Genomic DNA, 18,454 nt, shown 5'->3' on the forward strand with positions numbered 1-18,454 from the left:
TAATCAACGAGCTACTGTGTAGCATAGGAAACTTACACCTAGTGGTTACTTTTTAAAACCTGCTTTTGGATGTGATTTGTAACAGTAGTCTGGGTTTTAACACCTTCTCCCTTCCTGTAAAGGACCAGCACATGTTCTTTCTCCTGGCTGAGTAGACTCTTCAGGTCCTGCCTGGGTGACAACATGCCCACAGAAGTGGTATCGTGATTTCAGGACGGAGGCCAGTTCACGGTCAGCTCCCAAGACAGCGTTCTGAGTGTGCTCGGTGCTTCTCTGCAAGGCATTCACTCACCTACACTTTTTCTTTTCTCAAAAACAGCCTGAGGCCACTGTGAGAAAACCTTCCTATGTTGTAAGCTGTTCTAGGGTGGGGTCGAGGATGACCTTGGAATACTCCTGGATGAAACATGCACGTCCCAGGACAGCCCCAGTGGGGAGGACTCCTGGGGACATCTGAACTTTGTTTCTGCATGGACACACTGCACAGAGCAGGGTGAAGGAGGCCAGTATCCTCTCTGCAGAGGATCTCACTCCATGGCTGTTTCTCGTAAGTGAGGCTAAGTGAGGCTGTCGACGGCTCCCTGTGGTTTACAGAATAAAGCCCCACAGGTCATATGATCTGGCCCTCCACCTAGTTATGAGACTTAACTTCTCAGCCCTTGTTCTGCATTTTTCACTGTGCCCAGATAACTCTTCACATCTGCCCTACAGCCAGATCCCTCCCCTGCTTCACTCTCCAGGGACAGGTCCTAATTCGTGCCGTGCTCTCAGGGCAGTCTCTCCATCGCTGTTACAGCACCTTCCCACTGTATTCCCATGTTATCTGCCACCCCTCCCTGGATTTCTATACCACCCACAATGATCTCTGGCAAATCACAAGGACTCAGTATAGGCTCCTGCCTGGTTTAGCATCACCATGAAGGACAACAATGTCAGCATCTCTGGGTGAGCAAACACACACCAGCAGCCCCGTGTGGAAAACTCCCAGGAGCGCCACTTTTGTCCAAGGTGACCCCTAGCAATTAGGAGGAAATTGCACCAAGGTTCTGTCAGAGAAAACTCTTTTCATAACATGACCTTCAACAACAGGATATGCCTATTCACAGGCATTGAAAAATAGTGGGATTCTACTTGCTTATCAGGTGTTTTGTGCAAAACATTTGTAAGAGTTTGGACATAAATGGTAATGGTTTATAGAAGAAAAAAAAAATTAAAGGAGTATTATGTCCTGTACTGGAGAAGCCAATGGCACCCCACTCCAGTACTCTTGCCTGGAAAATCCCATGGACGGAGGAGCCTGGTAGGCTGCAGTCCATGGGGTCACTAAGAGTCGGACACGACTGAGCGACTTCCCTTTCACTTTTCACTTTCATGCATTGGAGAAGGAAATGGCAACCCACTCCAGTGTTCTTGCCTGGAGAATCCCAGGGATGGGGGAGCCTGGTGGGCTGCCATCTATGGGGTCGCACAGAGTCGGACACGACTGAAGCGACTTAGCAGCAGAATGTCCTGTACTGCTCGCTGATGGTTGAGCAGAGTTTTGAGAGAACAAAATGTCACTGAAAACTCTAGAGTTGTTTTTGTTGTTACTTCATTTTTCTTTTGTTGTTCCTATAAATAGTAGAAATATTCTTTGCACAGCAAAGAAAGCCACTGATAAAATGAAAGGACAACCTCCTGAGTGGGAGAAAATATTTGCAAATGATATGAATGACAAGGGATTCATATACAAAATATATAAACAATATATACAACTCAGTATCAAAAAAAAAAAAACCCACAGAACCCCATTAAAAAATGGACAGAAGACCTGAAAAGACAGTTTTTCCAAAGAGGTATGTAGATGGTCAACAGACACAGGGAAAACTGCTCAATATGGTTACTCATCAGGGAAATGCAAATCAAAACCACAGTGAACTATCACCGCGCGCCTGTTAGAATGGCTGTTATCACAAAGACAACAAACAATTGCTGGTGAAGATACAGAGAAAATGGAACCCTTGTGCACTGTTGGTGGGAATGTACGGAATAAACTGGTGCAGCCACTAAGGAAAACAATGTGGAGGTTCTTGAAAAAATTAAAAAAGGACTACCATAAGAGCCAGCAACTCCACTCCTGGGTATATATCCAAAGAAAATGAAAAGACTGATTCAAAAAGGTAAATGCACCCCAGCGTTCAAGGATGCATTATTCATAATAGCTAAGATATGGAAGACAATCTTAGTACCCATCAACAGACGACTGGATTAACACACACACACACACACAATGACATGCTACTCAGCTATAAAAAGAATGAAATTCTGCCATATGAAGCAATGTGGATGGACCCGGGGAATATTATGCTAAGTGAAATGAGTCAGACAGACAAAGACAAATACTGTAAGATATCACTTACATGTAGAATCTAAAACATAATACAAATGAATGTATATTGCAAAACAGAAACAGACACACCGATACAGAAAACAAGCTAGTGGTTACCAGTGGGCAGAGGGGAGAGCGGAGGGGAGAGAAGGGGGTATGAGATTAAGAGACACAAACTACTATATATAAAAGAAATGAGCAACAGGGAATTATAACCATCATCTATAATAGCTTTAAATGGAGTACAACTTATAACAATACTGAATCACTGTTTTACACCTGAAACTAACATCACAAATTGATTATATTTCAATAAAAAATAGAAATAGATGTTCTTTTGTTATTCTTGTAAATGGCAGAGGTAGATGAGAAATGCTGGCTGAGCATATGTGTGTGTGTATACCTAACAACATCAATCAGTGGTGAGGTATGTGCAAACACTTGCTGCTGACATGAACATGAAAGCAACAAGGAAAATCCAAGTGGATCCCCAGCAGGTGCGTCTCCCGGCCTCCACGCTATGTCTAACTGATGTCATGGGTTGGCCGCGCTCCAGCAGGGCTATAAAAGAACAAAAGTCAGAACCACGAAACCTCTGCTGAGTATGAGCTGCGCCTTCAAGAAAGAAACGAAGGCAGGGAACACAGCCGTGACACAGCTATGAAGTAACCCTGATGGAATGATGTGGTTATGTCCCTTGAGAATACTACACGAAAAGGAAGAAGAAGTCGATCATAAGGATCAAAGGAGGAAGGAGGATGTCTGCTTGGCTGAGAGGCGAATTCCCTCATGATGCTCAAGATGAACCTTTATCTGGAATCAGACGGTGCGCTCTGCTCATAGACATTCCTTACAAAACAGCACAGACACATATTGATTGTTTCTGAGGACGAAAGGGTGTTCTCGTTTCCCAGCACTGAAGACACTCAAGTGAAAATCTCTGAGGGACGGCAGAAATGGTCCTCAGCCGTTGGATCAGGGCAGCACAATCTCCAGATTCAAGAAGCAGGGGCCAGATGGAGCAGACATGCAGGTGCAGCATTTCCCTGGGCTATCAAATGAGCAGCTCCCTTGGATTTTAATTTGGAAAGCCGCTGGGGAATCTCAGAGGCTCCAGGACATACTATTTGTGATGCTGGTCAAAGAACCCAGCACCGCGGCCATCAGGCCCGCACAGAGCCCAGCCCAACACAACACCACTGCCATTGAGGGCCTTAGCATCTTTCATCCACTTTGAGAAAGGCTGAATGAAAGATGCTGCCTGGATGGAGCAGGCAGAGGCCTTGGTCTCCAGCCTCGACAGTGCTCCCGCTTTCTACGTATTTGTGAGGATAGTGAAAAGATGCCACCAAGACAAGAAGCCCAAAGTTCACGTGACCAAAGCGCTTCCACTGAGTTCCTGTCCTATGTGCTTTTCAAAAAAGACAAGTGCTTTCTGAGTAAGTAGCACAGAGTCAGGAGGAACAGAGGGTCTGGGTGGTATGTCAAGGCTTTAATAAACAAAGCTATTGTTCTACAGATATCATGAATATCTAACAATTGTGACTATTTTGGATGAATTGGTAAAAAGAAATCTATGATAGAATTTAATTTTAAAAATTTCATTAATAATGAAAAGTTATATTTGTCAGTAAACTAAATAAGTGCATAAAATTTAATCACATGTTTAAGAAAACCGGGTTCTGCAGTCCCCTTGCTGAGACCCATCTCCGGCTCTGGTGACTGAAACCCTGGTCCCCTGAGCTGGTTCTCAATCCCCCAAGAGACCCTGCTGCCTGAAAGAAGACTCTGCCTGCACTGCGGAGGCCCCGGTTCGACCAGACAGCCTCCTTGGCTTTCCCACCAGCCTCTCCGCAGCCAGCAGGGCTCTTTCCTCAGATCTCCGTCTGGTTGGCCGTGTGTATTGATTTTATTCGGGTCTCTGCTGAGTGTCACCTGGGAAGGCTCTGCTGCCACTCCAGCCCCATCAGTCTCACCCCAGCACAGAGCTCTGCCTCATTTTCCTCCTTTTCTCCTGTCCATTTTTCTGTTTATCCTCTGTCACCTGCACTGGAATGTGAACCCCAGCACAGCAGAAATCTGTCTCGCCCTACGCCACACCCTGGTCTGGCTGGTCCTCTCTTCGGACTTGTCTCCTAGTAAGCCAATCACTGGTTCTATTTGTTTGGAAGCCAATGTGGTGACTCATTAGCAAGTGTGTGAACTCCCAATTATCCCAGTTATACCACCCATGGTGCCCTGAGTAGATCCTAATTGCATGAGAGAGAATACATGCTGAAGATCCATGTTATCACTGTCTTGTTAGGAAGCAAAGACTTTGCTGAGGTCCCTGAGTAGCTGAAAACCAAGGTACCATGATTAGCAGTCATGCCTGTGTCCTGTGTCCTGTGTCCTGGCCCAGAGAAGGACTTACTCTCTAGAGACACAACTCAGTCCATCACTAAATGCAGTGATTCTCCGACAATGACCATCTCCTAGTTCTTGTGTCTTGGAAATTTATTCTCCAAGTTCTTCTCAACCTCAGGGTCAACGATGTCATATTTACCTGTGACCAAATGGGCAAACAGATGGGGAAAACTGGAAACAGTGACAGACTTTATTTTCTTGGGCTTCAGAATCACTGGGGATGGTGACTGCTGCCATGAAATTAAAAGATACTTGCTCCTTGGTAGAAAAACTATGACAAACCTAGACAGTGTATTAAAAAGCAGAGACATTACTTTACTGACAGACGTCTGTATAGTCAAAGCTATGGTTTTTCCAGTAGTCATGTATGGATGTGAGAGTTGGATCATAAAGAAAGCTGAGTGCCAAAGAATTGATGCTTCTGAATTGTGATGCTGGAGAAGACTCTTGAGAGTCCCTTGGACTGCAAAGAGATCAAATCAGTCAATTCTAAAGTAAATCAACCCTGAATAGTCATTGGAAGGACCGAAGCTGAAGCTTCAATCCTTTGGCCATCTGATGTGAAGAGCCAACTCATTGAAAAAGACCCTGATGCTGGGAAAGATTGAAAGCAAGAAGAGAAGGGGTGAGAGAAGATGAGATGGTTGGATGGCATCTCCAACTCAATGGACATTACTTTTGAGCAAATTCTGGGAAACAGTGAAGGACAGGGAAGCCTGGTGTGTTTCAGGCCATGGGCTCACAGAGTTGGACATGACTGGGCAACTGAAAGACAACAACAAATGGGCCTCGACTGGCCTTCCAAGTGCCAGGTACAGATGGGGCCGCCTCATCTGACACAAACAACCATGCCTGGGACCTGGGCGATACGTTCAGAGCAGTGTCAGTGCAGAAGCAGATACGGGACATCAACGAAAAATGTCCAGCGGCCCATCTCAACTTTTTCCCCCCAACAGTTCAGTATGACTGGGGGATTCAATAATCTGCACCACAAAACCCACTGGCTGGGCACCAGAAACTCCACACTTCTTTCTTCGGCCTCCCCCAGAACTGAAGAGTGAAACAGGTGGTAGCATTGGGTCCTTCCTGGACAACATCTCACTGTGGCTCCGTTTCAAAGCAGGTATTCTGGGTCATCTGGTTTCTGGCTAGGATGTTTTGCTCCCATCTCAGCTGGAGGCAGGGGAGACAGGTAGCGGGGAGGTGGGCAAACGGAAAAGCAAACAGCTCACCGATAATCAAAGGAAAGCAATTAGCAGAGATCTTCTAAGGCAGGGAAGAACTAATCCCTGCCTGGAATGTGAAGCGTCACCATTCAAATGATATGACCTGTACAAGCGAAACAGAAGTCTTACGTCCACCCTTGATGGCTTCTCTTGTTGCTCAGATGGCTTAAATATTAATAAAGTCAACTTTCAAAGAAGAGGATTAAAATAGTTCATGTTAGTTTTAAAAGGATGCAATAAGCTGTCAATCCTGGGTCATTTCTGACATTAACTTCATGGGTGAAAAATTTTTGAAAACGGGTCTTGTTGGCAGATAAAATTGACACTGAGCTAACTTAAGTCATAATCCAAAAAAATTAAACATATTTAAGTCATCTGACTAATAGGATGAGGACTGCTCCCAGCAAACCACTGGTCAACACTGCATCTGCATTCACCCATTACCTCGTCTTCCTACATCGCAAGGAAACAGCGCTCCTGCCTGGCCCTCTCCAGGCATCCTGTAAAGACGCCATCATCTTTCATCAAGCTATGGCCAGTGGCTAGATTCTGGGCACATCTCACAACAGCTAGCCTGCCTCTCAAGGTAGACGAGAAGTCTATTTCTCATTTCAAAACAAATGACGAATGGTGTTCAGAAAAGTTGTTCTTAATTATCAAACATCAGGCCATAACAACAACAGGGCCTTTGGGATGGAGCATCATAAAATATTAATAACAGAGCCGATTAATTCTAGTTGACACGGGCGGCTTAGGTGTTCATTAACCACATGCTAGTCAGGTCTCTCACCTCCTTAAGAGTTTATTCCCTCATCCCCTCCTTCCTGGGCCCAGGATGCAAAAGAGTCCCTAGAAATCCCCGTCTGGGTCATCCCGTCAGCCCTCCTGTCATTTTCTGGGTCATTTACTCTCCCTGTCCCCCAAATGCACTTCCTCGCCTGCTCTGACATCTCCCTGGTCTCACCTGGGAGTGCTGCTGCCTCTCTTGCTGGTTGTTTCCCTGAGAAGGCTCCCTGGTGTCTAAATTGAAAGACCTGCTGGTGCTCGGCCCTGCCCCAGGCTCTTCCCCAGGCTCTTCCCTACACTCAGGGTCTGTTAGGCACACGCTGGTCCCCTGGAAGGTGATGCTGGCCAGACGCCATCTTTCTCCACAAGGCTGCTCCTCTCTGAGCCCGTGGAAACAGAGCAGTCTTCATCAGCTCCCTGCCCTTCTCTCCTCCTCAGTGGTCAGCTGCTTGGCTTCTGGCTTCCTTTAAGGGATGGTATGGTTTCTCCGTTTGCTCCATGTTCTTTCTGCATTTAGAGACCTAAAGCCACCACCCCCTGGCTCCCCAGCTCCTGCAGAGCCCTGCTCATGACGTCGCTCATGATGTCAGACCCTGGTCTGCAGCCTCTGATGGGGCTCCCGCTCCAGGACCGGTCTCCCTCCTGGTCTCTGGGGCTCCAAGGCTCTCCAGGAACTCTGAGGAAGGTCAACTCAGAAACTGAAGCACTCAGTGACTCTCACTATCTTGGCTTCCTAGAAAGAGCCCTGGACTTGGAAGACAGGGTCCAGCCCCTGCTAAGTTGGATGACGGGGGCGTGAGTCCACCTCCTGGAGGCCAAGCTCCCCACTCTGTACAGAAGGAAAGTGTCAATTGCTGCCTGCAGCGACGATCGTGACGAGGAAAATCAAATGGGGCATCACATCTTCAAGCCCATGGCATTAATAACAAGGAAGGGGATGCTTCTTGAAATTCAAAGAGACTTAAAAAACAGAGTAAGCACATGTTATGTGTGGACCTTGCCTAGATCCTAAAACCCTAAAAAGACAGGGCTGAGATGACCCAGAAAATCTGTTTATGGACTGAGTATCAATTGATACTGAAAAATGATTGTTAATTATTAGAGGTGATAAGAGGCAGTGGAGTTACAGTGTTTCTATGTCACAACACAAACAAGGATAAGATGTATTCATCATCAGTTCAGTTCAGTTGCTCAGTCGTGTCTAACTCTTTGCAACCCATGGACTACATACAGTCCACCAGGCTGCTCTATCCAAGGGGATTCTCCACATTGCAGGTGGATTCTTTACTGTCTAAGCCACCAGGGAAGCCCATAATGTAGGATATTTAGAGCCAATGCTGACATACACCAGGGTGAAATGCTGTCATGTCTAGGATTTGCAAAGGAAAAACAGTGGGGAGTTCCCTGGCACTCCAGTGGTTAGGACTCGGTGCTTTCACTGCTGAATGCCTGGGTTCAATCCCTAGTCAGGGAACTAAGATCACCCTGCAAGCTGCAAGGCATGGCTGAAAACAAGAAAGAAAATATTTATAACAATAGGCGTATCTGATTGAAGGCAGAAGAGAAGGGGTGACAGGAGGTGGTTGGATGACATCACCAATTCAATCGACATGAACTTGGGCAAACTCCGAGAGACGGTGAGGGACAGGGAGGCCTGGCGTGCTGCAGTCCATGGGGTCGCACGGAGTCAGACACGACTTGGTGACTGAAGAACAACAAAAGAGACTAGATGAAGCAATTGTGGCAAAATCTCGGTAAGTGTTGAACCCGGGCAGTGAGTACATAGCAATTCCTTGTACTAGTCTCTCTATTCTTGCATTTGTTGAGTATTTGAATAATTTAGAAAACTGTAGAAATGAATATACTCAGGGAACCCCAGGCGTATGTCAGGATAGTGAGAAGACTCAGGAACGAGGGAGCGAGGTCAGTGTGTCCAGGGGAGGAAGCATTTTGTCCTCAGGGCTGGGTCCGTGCAGGACGAGGATCCGACTCCTATGTCTCTCCAAGCCCTCTGGGAAAACCAAAGATCCAGTGGAACTGAACTGTGGTTCTGCTTCTGAGTTACAGACACAGGGGTATTAACACTTTCTGAACATCTACATGTGCTATGGATTTAACATATATTATTTCATTTAGACCTCAAGTCAAATTGATGATAAGCAAACTAAAGTTCAGAGACGTTTGTAACTCAGCCAAGGTCACACAGCTCTGTGAGCAGCCGGGCTTGGAGCCCAATTCAGGTCTGTCTGTCTCCACAACCTGTGTTTCCTCCCCAGCTTCATGACACATCGATGGAAAAAATGCAGCTGGAAGTGAAATAAATCTTAACCAGGTGTCGGAGGCAGAAGTTTGCCACCTGGCCTGGAGAGCTTCGTTGAAATGATGGCATAATTTCCTAACCTTTTAGCTAATAAAACAACTAATAGATATTTTAGGGGGGGAATTGTGGGGAGGGGGTGGAGAGGGAAACAAAATGAATGTGTTGTCTGCAGCCAATACTTGGAGAAAGAAAGTATTTTTCCTGAAACGATATAAAACCCATATTGGAGAATAATATACAGTCAAGCTGGTTGTTTCCTATTTTTGGCCTTGTTTCTACTCATCTTTAACTCAGCAGTTGTACCCAATTTGCCTTGGAGGAATGATGAAACCAAATAGCTTTTTAAACATTATTTTAAAGATCAAAGGATTTCCGTTTGAAGATCAAAGCATAATGGATAATTTTTTGGCAAGAGCACACACTCAAAATGTATTGGGCAGTTTTTGTATTTTGTTTTTAACGTAACTGGTTTCAAAAGAGCCTGGGAGAGTGCGGCCTGGGGTGGAGTGGATGAGCTTTTTTGTCTGAAAACCCTGCTGACGGTGCTCTGTGACAACCTGGAGGGATGAGGTGGGGACAGAAGTGGGAGGGGGAGTTCAGAACGTGGATTGTGGGTGGGGAGGGCGGTGTCAGAAACCCATGTATACCTATGACCGATTCATGTTGCTGTATGCCAAAGCCATCACTATATTGTAAAGTAATTATCCTCCAATTAAAAAAAAAGAATAAAACAATCCGTGATGATGTGTTTCAGGCTCTGTCCTCTGGCTCTAGGCAGATGACACTCCACGAGGAGGCCCAGATGGCCAACAAGGACCGTGTTCTGGCTATGTGGAGCAGCCTTGATGCGATGAAAGCTGAGTGACACGGGCTGTGGCCCAGACAGAGGTGCAGAGAGGAATTCCCGAGAGGCAGACATGCGTCTAGATTTCCCGAGTGCTGGCTCAGGCAGGGCGTGGACAGAAGCCTGAGCATCAGTGCTCGCAAAGGACAGAAAACCACGTGGAGGATGAGGTGATGACTCAGGGCCCGAGGAGACCAGCCGCATGGCTTCCTCTACCCAGGCCTCAGCGAACTTGGGGAAAGCACATAAACAAAAGAGAATTCCACCACCTGGCTGGCCCAAGGCAGGGGCAGCCACCTGAACCCTTGACCTTGAACCTGGAGAAGACCAGCACAGGGTCCACCCCACCGGCCTCCCGCCAACTCTGACGAGCAGAAAGAAGGTCTGGGACAAGACTGGGGCCTCCTTGTGGTTCCTTCAGACTTAAGGCACAGCTGAGAAACTAGGCATTTGGATCAAACACACCCGGCCTTTCTTCTCGCTTTGATGAAACACCTAAAACACCAGGACACGCCCTGCCACACACCAAGGAAGAAAAACAATGTAAAGGGGAAAAAAACAATAGCTTGTCCCCTTACATGATATTTTAGGCATTTGTCTGAACTGTATTTGTAAAGGAAGTGGCCACTGGTAGATTTTCGTCCATCAGGAAAAAAAAAAAATGCATGAGTTACACTTTAGGAATAAAGAGGGAGGGATAAACAGCAAGGTCCTACTGTACAGCATAGGGAGCTACATTCAACATCATGAGAGAAACCATAATGGAAACCAGTATGAATAAGAATGTATAAATGCATAACTGAGTCACTTTGCTATAAGCAGAAATTAACACAACATTGCAAGTCAACTCTAGTTCAATTTTTTAAAAAAAGAATAAAGAGGGAAAGATATTACCAAAACATTGAAACAAGGAATTCTTCCAACTTAGCTCATTTTTAAGACCATGTAGAGTTAACGGTGTGCATGACAGACTGTTCCACAGGCAGAACGGTAGGGTTATCTTCTGGTGAAGAACACTGGGAAGATGGGTTGGCAACAGGTGTTCTGAACAACCAAATATCCATAAGTTCTTAGCATCTCTACGGTACACAAACTACCTGGCGAGAAAAATGCTCCACCCAGAAAAAACAAATTGAAAATCAAGAAAAATCATTTTGCTCATCCCCTTGGCATTTCTTACTTCACTATACTTTCCAGACACCTAGTTCTCTTTCTCAGTTTCTTTTCTCTAAGTCATGAGAACAGGCTGATTTATGTCCAAATCACACAGGTTAATTTTGGAAGCTGATTCCACTCATGAGAGAAGGCAGAAACCGGTTCATGAAACTTAAAGGTTTACCAAAATCATGTAAAAGTCTGGGGGCTTAGATAAGATCAATAAAATGTTTAGGTATTTTCACTGTATGAATTAGGGGCACAGAGGGGTACTTGAAATCTCCAGGTACCATTTCAAAATGCTCATTTGGCACAAAAGGGGTTTTGGAATTGATGCATAAAGATTTTGGTTCTGTTTCTTCTGAGCACGTTCCTGAGAAAAACGGCTAGACTTGGCTGTTCGTTAGACTTTGCTGGTGACTTGGACCTGCTTTTAGGACTTGGCAGGCTGTGCTCAAGGGGCCCTCTTTCAGGCATCAGAGCTAAGCTGAGGGACAGTGGTGGGCAGGGCGGCCACAGAGCCAGGGCACCTGGGTGGTGGGGCGGCAGGGAGGACCAGAGCCCCCATCTGTGCTTCTATATGAGCTGTCCTCTGAAGCCACCAGATGAAAGGGCCCTGTCACTAGAGGTCGAGCGACAGCCTGCACCCTCTGTGGCCACTTTCAACAGGAGTCATCGCCCTGGCACCAGCTGCATGGATGCTGCAGGTTCACCTTCCTCCCCTCGCTGGTTTTCTGCATTTCCACTTGGTCAACAAATATTTATGGGGTCTTCCCTGGTGGCTCAGTGGTTAAAAATCCACTTGCCAATGCCGGTTTGATCTCTGGTCTGGAAAGATCCCACATGCCGTGGAGCAGCTAAGCCTGTGCACCACAGCTACTAAGCCTGCACTCTAGAGCCCGTGTTCTGCAAGAGAAGACGCTGTGATGAGAAACGTGCACACCGCAAAGAAGAGTAGCCCTCGTTGGCTGCAACTAGAGAAACCCGAGTAGCAACAAAGTCCCAGCGCAGCCAAAAATAAATAAATTAATTCAATTAAAAGAAAACAAATATTTACAGAGCTTCCCTATGTGCCAGACTGACAGCTGGAAAGAGAGGCGTGGATGAACTCAAACATCACACGGGGCGGGGAAGCAGGCATGGGGAGGGGGGAGGAGAGACAAAATACTCAGGGTCTCTCAAAGAGGGAGTCGGTTTGTGACTCTTCAGAGGGAGGGACAGGGCGGCCCCCACCCCGACCAGGGCCGCCCCTCCCCCAGCAGCTCCGCGGCAGCAGGGAATCCAAGCAGGAGTGAAAGGAGCCAGGCAGGTGGTAGACGAACAACTGGGAGAGCAGAGTTCTCTCTCTGGAGCAGCTGCTGTCCAGGCTGCCCATGGACCACCCAGGAAACCTGGGAGCCACTGGGGGGAGGAGTCAGATGGAGTGAGGGCTGCTGGGGGTGGTGGGAGGCCCCGGGTCCCTGTAGTAACCTCTCCAGGAGCCCCAACGTGAGGCCAGATCTGTGACAGCGAAAAAGGAAGCTGTGACCCCACGTTTCCTCCTGCACACCCACATTCACACCCTCCCTCCACCCTCCGAATCAACTGTCCCAGCGAGAGTTTACAGTGTGCTCAGAGAAGAGATTCCAAAATGCAGGAGGCAGAGACCACATTTAAACTCCAGTTATCTCCTGATCCACCCGAACATATGAAAGTGAACTTTGAACAGGATAAGTGCTTTTAGAAATTACATTCTCTTTGAATCTGAAAAAGTGTGTATATGTGTGTATAACTGAATTACTTTTCTATACACCTGAAACTAATGCACACTGTAAATCAACTATACTTCCATAAAAAAATAAGTATTTTTTAATTTACTTTTTTTTTTTAATCAACCACAAGCTGAGAGTCCATGACACCCTTCAATATCATGACCTTCCTGCCAAACCAAGACTCAGGTTTGATCCCTGGGTCAGGAAGATCCCCTGGAGAAGGAAATGGCAACCCACTCCAGTATCCTTGTCTGGAGAATCCCATGGACAGAGGAGCCTGGTGGGCTACAGTCCATGGGGTCCCAAAGAGTGGGACACGACTCAGCAACTGAGCACAGCACTGGTCAATGAGCTGTCACCCATCATAAATTCAGTTTCATAAATTCTAACACCTCCCACCCGCCATGAGTCTCCATCTCTAACAGATGAAGACAGTCTCCTTACAGAAAATCTCTCGCCCAAGACTGCAGGGCTCACCATGGCTGAGCCAGGATTCAGACACAGGCTCAGAGCTCTGTGATCCTCCCTGCACACGTTGGACTCGAGCCTCCGCCGCACAGGCTCTCATCCTTTCTGTGAACCACCATCTCCCCACCCTCACAGCTCTGTCTTCCATCCTGTCTCCAGTGGGCAGCCTTTCTCGACTTCTCAAGCCAGAGGCCGCCTGGGATTGCCACCTCTTCCGGACATCCCCTGTGCCGCTAACCCCCCATCCAGGCCTGTTTTGAGGACCCCCACGGGCCGGAGATCCCACCCAGGTCAGCTCAGACTTGGTGAAGGGCTGTCTCACACTGCCTTCCTTGCAATGTTTTCCTGTCCAATGTTTGAGAAGAGTTTTAGAATTTTGCTTGGAAATTCTCATTGTCCTCAGAAATGACTCATGATCTCTTAGAAATCACTATGTATATATGGGAGAATTCTTGAGATACAGAAGAGCTTGTAAAATTTTTTGCAAATAGGATAAAACAGTGTGCTTATTTCGCTTTAAGACTGACATTCATGTATTAATTTCAATTTGCAGAGGCATCTCCCTACTTTTAGAAGATATGAACACGTTGTTTTTGGAGATTAAAGAATTTTGTGGGCCGTTGACAACCTAGACACAAACCCTGTGTCTGCTGTCCAACGGGCAGAAGAGGCCTGCTCACCCTTAGCTGTGTGGCCTGTGTATCAGTTATACACAGACCACCATAAAGCCCAGTCCTGCCCCCACCAGTCACAACTTCAAGCTTCAGACAGAGATTTTTGTCCAGCTGACTGATAAAGTCTTACAATGACTAGCACAACTGCCATAAAATGAATGCTAATGGACTCAGGAAAAATGTTATAAATACACAAAAAAATCACAACTTCAACCACAGAGCCTTCAATCCTATACGCTTCAGCCCCTTTCCTAAAATATCTAGCCATTTGAGATAATATTACTGATACTTCTCAAAATATTTGCATTCTCTTTCCTAAAAGCAACACAAAACAAAAATGCTTTGATTTCATTGCTTTAAAAGATGGTACAAGAAGACAGAACCTAAATAAAACAGAACATAAATATCAGAGGGTCTCTGGAAGTACTCCGCCTCTAGATTTTTGTTTCTTGAGTAGCTAGTTCTAGGGTCCCTTCCAAGAATGTAGAGGGGAGCCGTGCTCATAATCTCCTGGACCTCCGTGTCCCTAAGGTGGCCAAGGCCTCCTATTACCTGCATATTGTCCTTGGGCTCAGGTCAGTTTCCTTCAGTAAACTTTAACCAGATGCAGTCTGATAACATTTTAACATACACGATTAAATCAAACTTACTCACTTGCCCAGCAGTTAGGGGAGGAGTGGGGGCCACTGAGGCTCTGTAAGAAATAAGGGGGGTGGGGGAGCGGCAGCCCCTGCTTTGCTGGATCAACCAGTAGGTCATGTAATGCTGTCTGAACACCAGGAGCAAAAAATAATTTATCAAAAACAAAACAAACCATGGGTATACTTGGAATGAACAGAATCTACATGAACAAAATGCATTCTTCGATGAGTAGAACTTCAGGGCAGATACCCTTTAGCACATGACTGGGGCTGAGAGCAAATGGCCTGGCTTTTAAACATGCTTTGCTAACACTGCTGATACAGCACTTCTCCACCTGAAGACCACAATGTTATTTCTATTTTCTGCCTGTCCAGACCCCATATAAGCCTCTGTTTCACCTGGGGGCAGGCCCAGGGACCTGAAAGTCAGATTTCATGTTGCCCCGAGAGGGCATGGTTTCTGTTTCACCCATCATGTGCTCACATTGAAAACTGAGAAGAGGAAAGGAAATCCCAGAAGGGAGGTAGGGAAAAGGAGAGGGGGTCCTGGGGACCCTGGCCTGGTGCTGCCCACCTCTTTCCGTTACTGTCCCGGAGCATTGCTCTGCCCATCACTCTGGACTTCATCTCCAGCTCCTGCACTTCCTCCAGAAGCGTTTTCTTGCAGGTGTGCTTGGCCCTGTGTCCAAGGAAAAGACAAGAAGGACATGACATGTGAACTCAGCTGTGACAACAGGCTGCTCCCCCATGGGCCCTCTCTGATGTCCTCTGACCCAGGCTGGGGCTTGGAGACACTGTGGAACATATGCCAGCCCTGTGCATGGCGAAGACTCCACCTCTGCAACCTGGGAAGCACCCCAAGTCCTGCAGAATGGGTCCAGGCCATGGGTGTCAGCAAATGATCCCCTAAGAGCATTGCTTGTGGCTGCAGAGCTGGCTGATGCCCTCCAAGTCCAGATAGAAGCCCAGGGTTCCTGCAGGGTCACAGGTCTACCTTGAAAGCTGTCTACTTCAGGACCTAAAGACCCAAAAGATGCTCTAATCCTCACCCAAGTGGACATATGTGGGTTCTTTGGACTGTGCCCAACTGTAAGGTCAAGAGCCCAAGGGAAACAGTCTTCTCTCTCCTTTTAGGGTGAAAAAAGTCACAGCAAGATGGAGTTATGATGCCAGGGGTCACTGTCATCATGCCAAACCCTTGATCTGAAATTCGGGTCAACACAAATATCTGGGCACAGATTTCCTTTCTTCTCTTGCAGACTTCAGCAGCATAAAATAACAAACACAGTAGCAAAACAGGCTGGCATTTCCAGCCTGTAAACCTCAAACGCTTTCCCTGACCTGCGGAAAGAGTTCCCTGCACCTTCTCCTGATTAAACTAAGAAACACCTCACAAGGTTTCAATAAGTGGCTGATCGCAAAGGTCTTCCTAAAATTGAGATTAAACAGAGAATGGCTGGTTGGAAGCCATATAGGCGAAGAAAGGGCATTGACCGAGATACAGTTTAGAAATGAGAAAAGACAGCCTGTAAAAAAGCAGAAGACTCTAGCAGAGCAGCACAGGGCAGTATTCTTCTGAAAATCTTTTTCTAGTTTTTCTGCAGAAGCGCATGTGGGGTGCCCATCAAGCACCCAGACTCGGAGACAGAATCAGAACCAAACTGAGTGTGTCTGCAAGGACACAGCACCATGCAATGGAACCTTCTGGAGACCTGAGCTGCTCCACGGAACCACATGCTCCCGTCCACCTTCCGCCTTCAAGGAGTCTGGGAAGACAGTGCCCGGTTGTCTGCTGACACCCCAAGTTCATTTCCGGTGGAGAGTCAGAGTGGAGGCTCTGTGTAAGTGTAGGTCATTCATCTCCCCACAGGAAACAAGAAGTGAACCACACAGTTTTCACACCTAATTCCTTAACCACACCAAGCAGTGTCCTGAGACTCAGGGGCGATTAAAACACTGCAATTCAAAGCGGAGACAGGGGAATTTTCATTTAAACAAGAAATGAGAAAATGTTTAACTTTCTGCTGGAAAGAAGACAAAGAGAACGTGACACTGTTCACTATGAATGAATATGCCAGGCCCAAAGTCTACCTTTGATCTCAACTGGGCTTCTGGGCTGTACTGATAAGAGCCATCTGGGTAAACAGCCAGCCCCACTCCACTCGGATTCACCCCAGATACACGGGTCCTGTGGAGTGTGTCTGGCTTGTCCTTACTGTTTCAGGAATGTCTTCACTCCAACATCCTCCCTTCCCTCTTCCTCTCTCGCCCACAGAGCAAGCAGCACTCATCAACCTCTAGACCAGCCCCCAGTGTTATCCTCTGGGCTGGGGTAGGGGAAGGGAGACACGAAGTAGGCTTGAAACAGGAAGGCTGGACCACAGGGCGCAGAGCACCAGAAACCTACAGCTTGGGCCGAGAGAAAAGAGACTTTGACCCATGGGACTGAAGCTGCCAGTTTTCACTCATTCATAAAACTGCTCCAGAAGGAAATAAGCATGTTGATTCTACTTGGCCTTGTTCACGTCCCCAGTAGATGAAAATGTGTTCATACCCAAGAGTTCTTCAGCAATTTTGTATTTCCACAAGGCTAGTTCCTGGGAGTCAGTCTAGGAACTTAACCAGTATGAGAACATGGCTAGTCTTTCTGCCTGGAGTACTGCAGTAGAGTTGATGCTGGCAATTTAAAACCATGTTTTGGGGGACTGTCCTCGTGGTCCAGTGGCAGACTCTTGAGCTCCCAATGCAGGGGGCCTGGGTTCAATTCCCGGTCGGGGAACTAGATCCTGAATTTGTGGTTGCTGTTTAGTCCCTAAGTTGTGTCTGACTCTTTGCAACCCCATGGACTGCAGCCTGCCAGGCTCCTCTGTCCATGGAATTCTCCAGGCAAGAATACTGCAGTGGGTTGCCATTCCCTTCGCCGGGGCATGTCCCAAACCAGGGGTCAAACCTGAGTCTCCTGCATTGGCAGGCGGATTCTTTACCACCAGAGAATCCACCAGGGAAGCCCAGATCCTGCCTGCTGCAACTAAAAATTCCCCATGCCACAACAAAGATTGAAGATACCACGTGCCGCAACTAAGACCGGGTGCAGTCAAATAAATAAATAAAAATAGCTAAAAATATTTTTCTTCAAGAATCTTTACCCAATAAGGCCTTACTTAGAGAAATGATTCTAAGATCTCCCCTGCCAAAGTCTACATTCGTCATTGACTAAAATCTAATACTCCTAAATTTCAAAAAGCCAGCCACTAAGTATTAACCACTAGCAAGGAAATCAGATCTCACCAAGAGCTGGGGTTGGGTTTGTTCTGAATCACAGCTTGGGCAGAGTGAACCCAATTACCTGTGGATGGCTGTTTCCCAGGGCTCCTCCCCCAACCCCAGGTCCAGAGGCCACGTGAGCACTGAAGGGCAGGTGGGCGTGCTTAGACCCTCTAAGAGTGTGTGGTAGTCCACAATGAACCTTCAGATAGAGTGAAAGGTATTCTCCAGGTTATCAGAGATTTTTGAAATAAGTAAGTTGGCCTAAAACCCTGAACTTTTCTTCTTCTTATTTCTGAATTTTTTTTTTCCTGGACTCCTTTTCTTTTTTTTCCTTATGGAAGGAGAACAAGTCAGAAGGAAACATTAGATTCTAAATGTGGATGAAAATGTAAATATAATGTGCCTCAAAAGAAATTAGTCTGGTTGGAAGGTTTTTTTTTTTGTTTTTAAATCAAGGCCCTGTTGTACACAGAAATTTCTTATTACTTTTTATTTCCACTTAACTGCCTATCTGGGATTATAATAAGGAAATGAAGTCATTCTGGACT

General features: G+C 46.6%; 1 protein-coding gene across 2 annotated transcripts in view; it reads right to left on the reverse strand.

Annotated features, from left to right (window-relative positions):
* Positions 1 to 18,454, reverse strand: part of LOC109567044 (phospholipid-transporting ATPase IB) — a 495,212-nt gene that overhangs the window by 35,645 nt on the left and 441,113 nt on the right. For both annotated transcript variants that reach the window (XM_070800266.1, XM_070800264.1), the window contains one exon: positions 15,214 to 15,318. In XM_070800266.1, coding sequence (XP_070656367.1) covers positions 15,214 to 15,318 — 105 coding nt within the window. The remainder of the gene's footprint in view (positions 1 to 15,213; positions 15,319 to 18,454) is intronic.

The sequence above is a fragment of the Bos indicus genome, chromosome 12 (genome assembly GCF_029378745.1).
Source record: "Bos indicus isolate NIAB-ARS_2022 breed Sahiwal x Tharparkar chromosome 12, NIAB-ARS_B.indTharparkar_mat_pri_1.0, whole genome shotgun sequence".
Lineage (NCBI taxonomy): Eukaryota > Metazoa > Chordata > Mammalia > Artiodactyla > Bovidae > Bos > Bos indicus.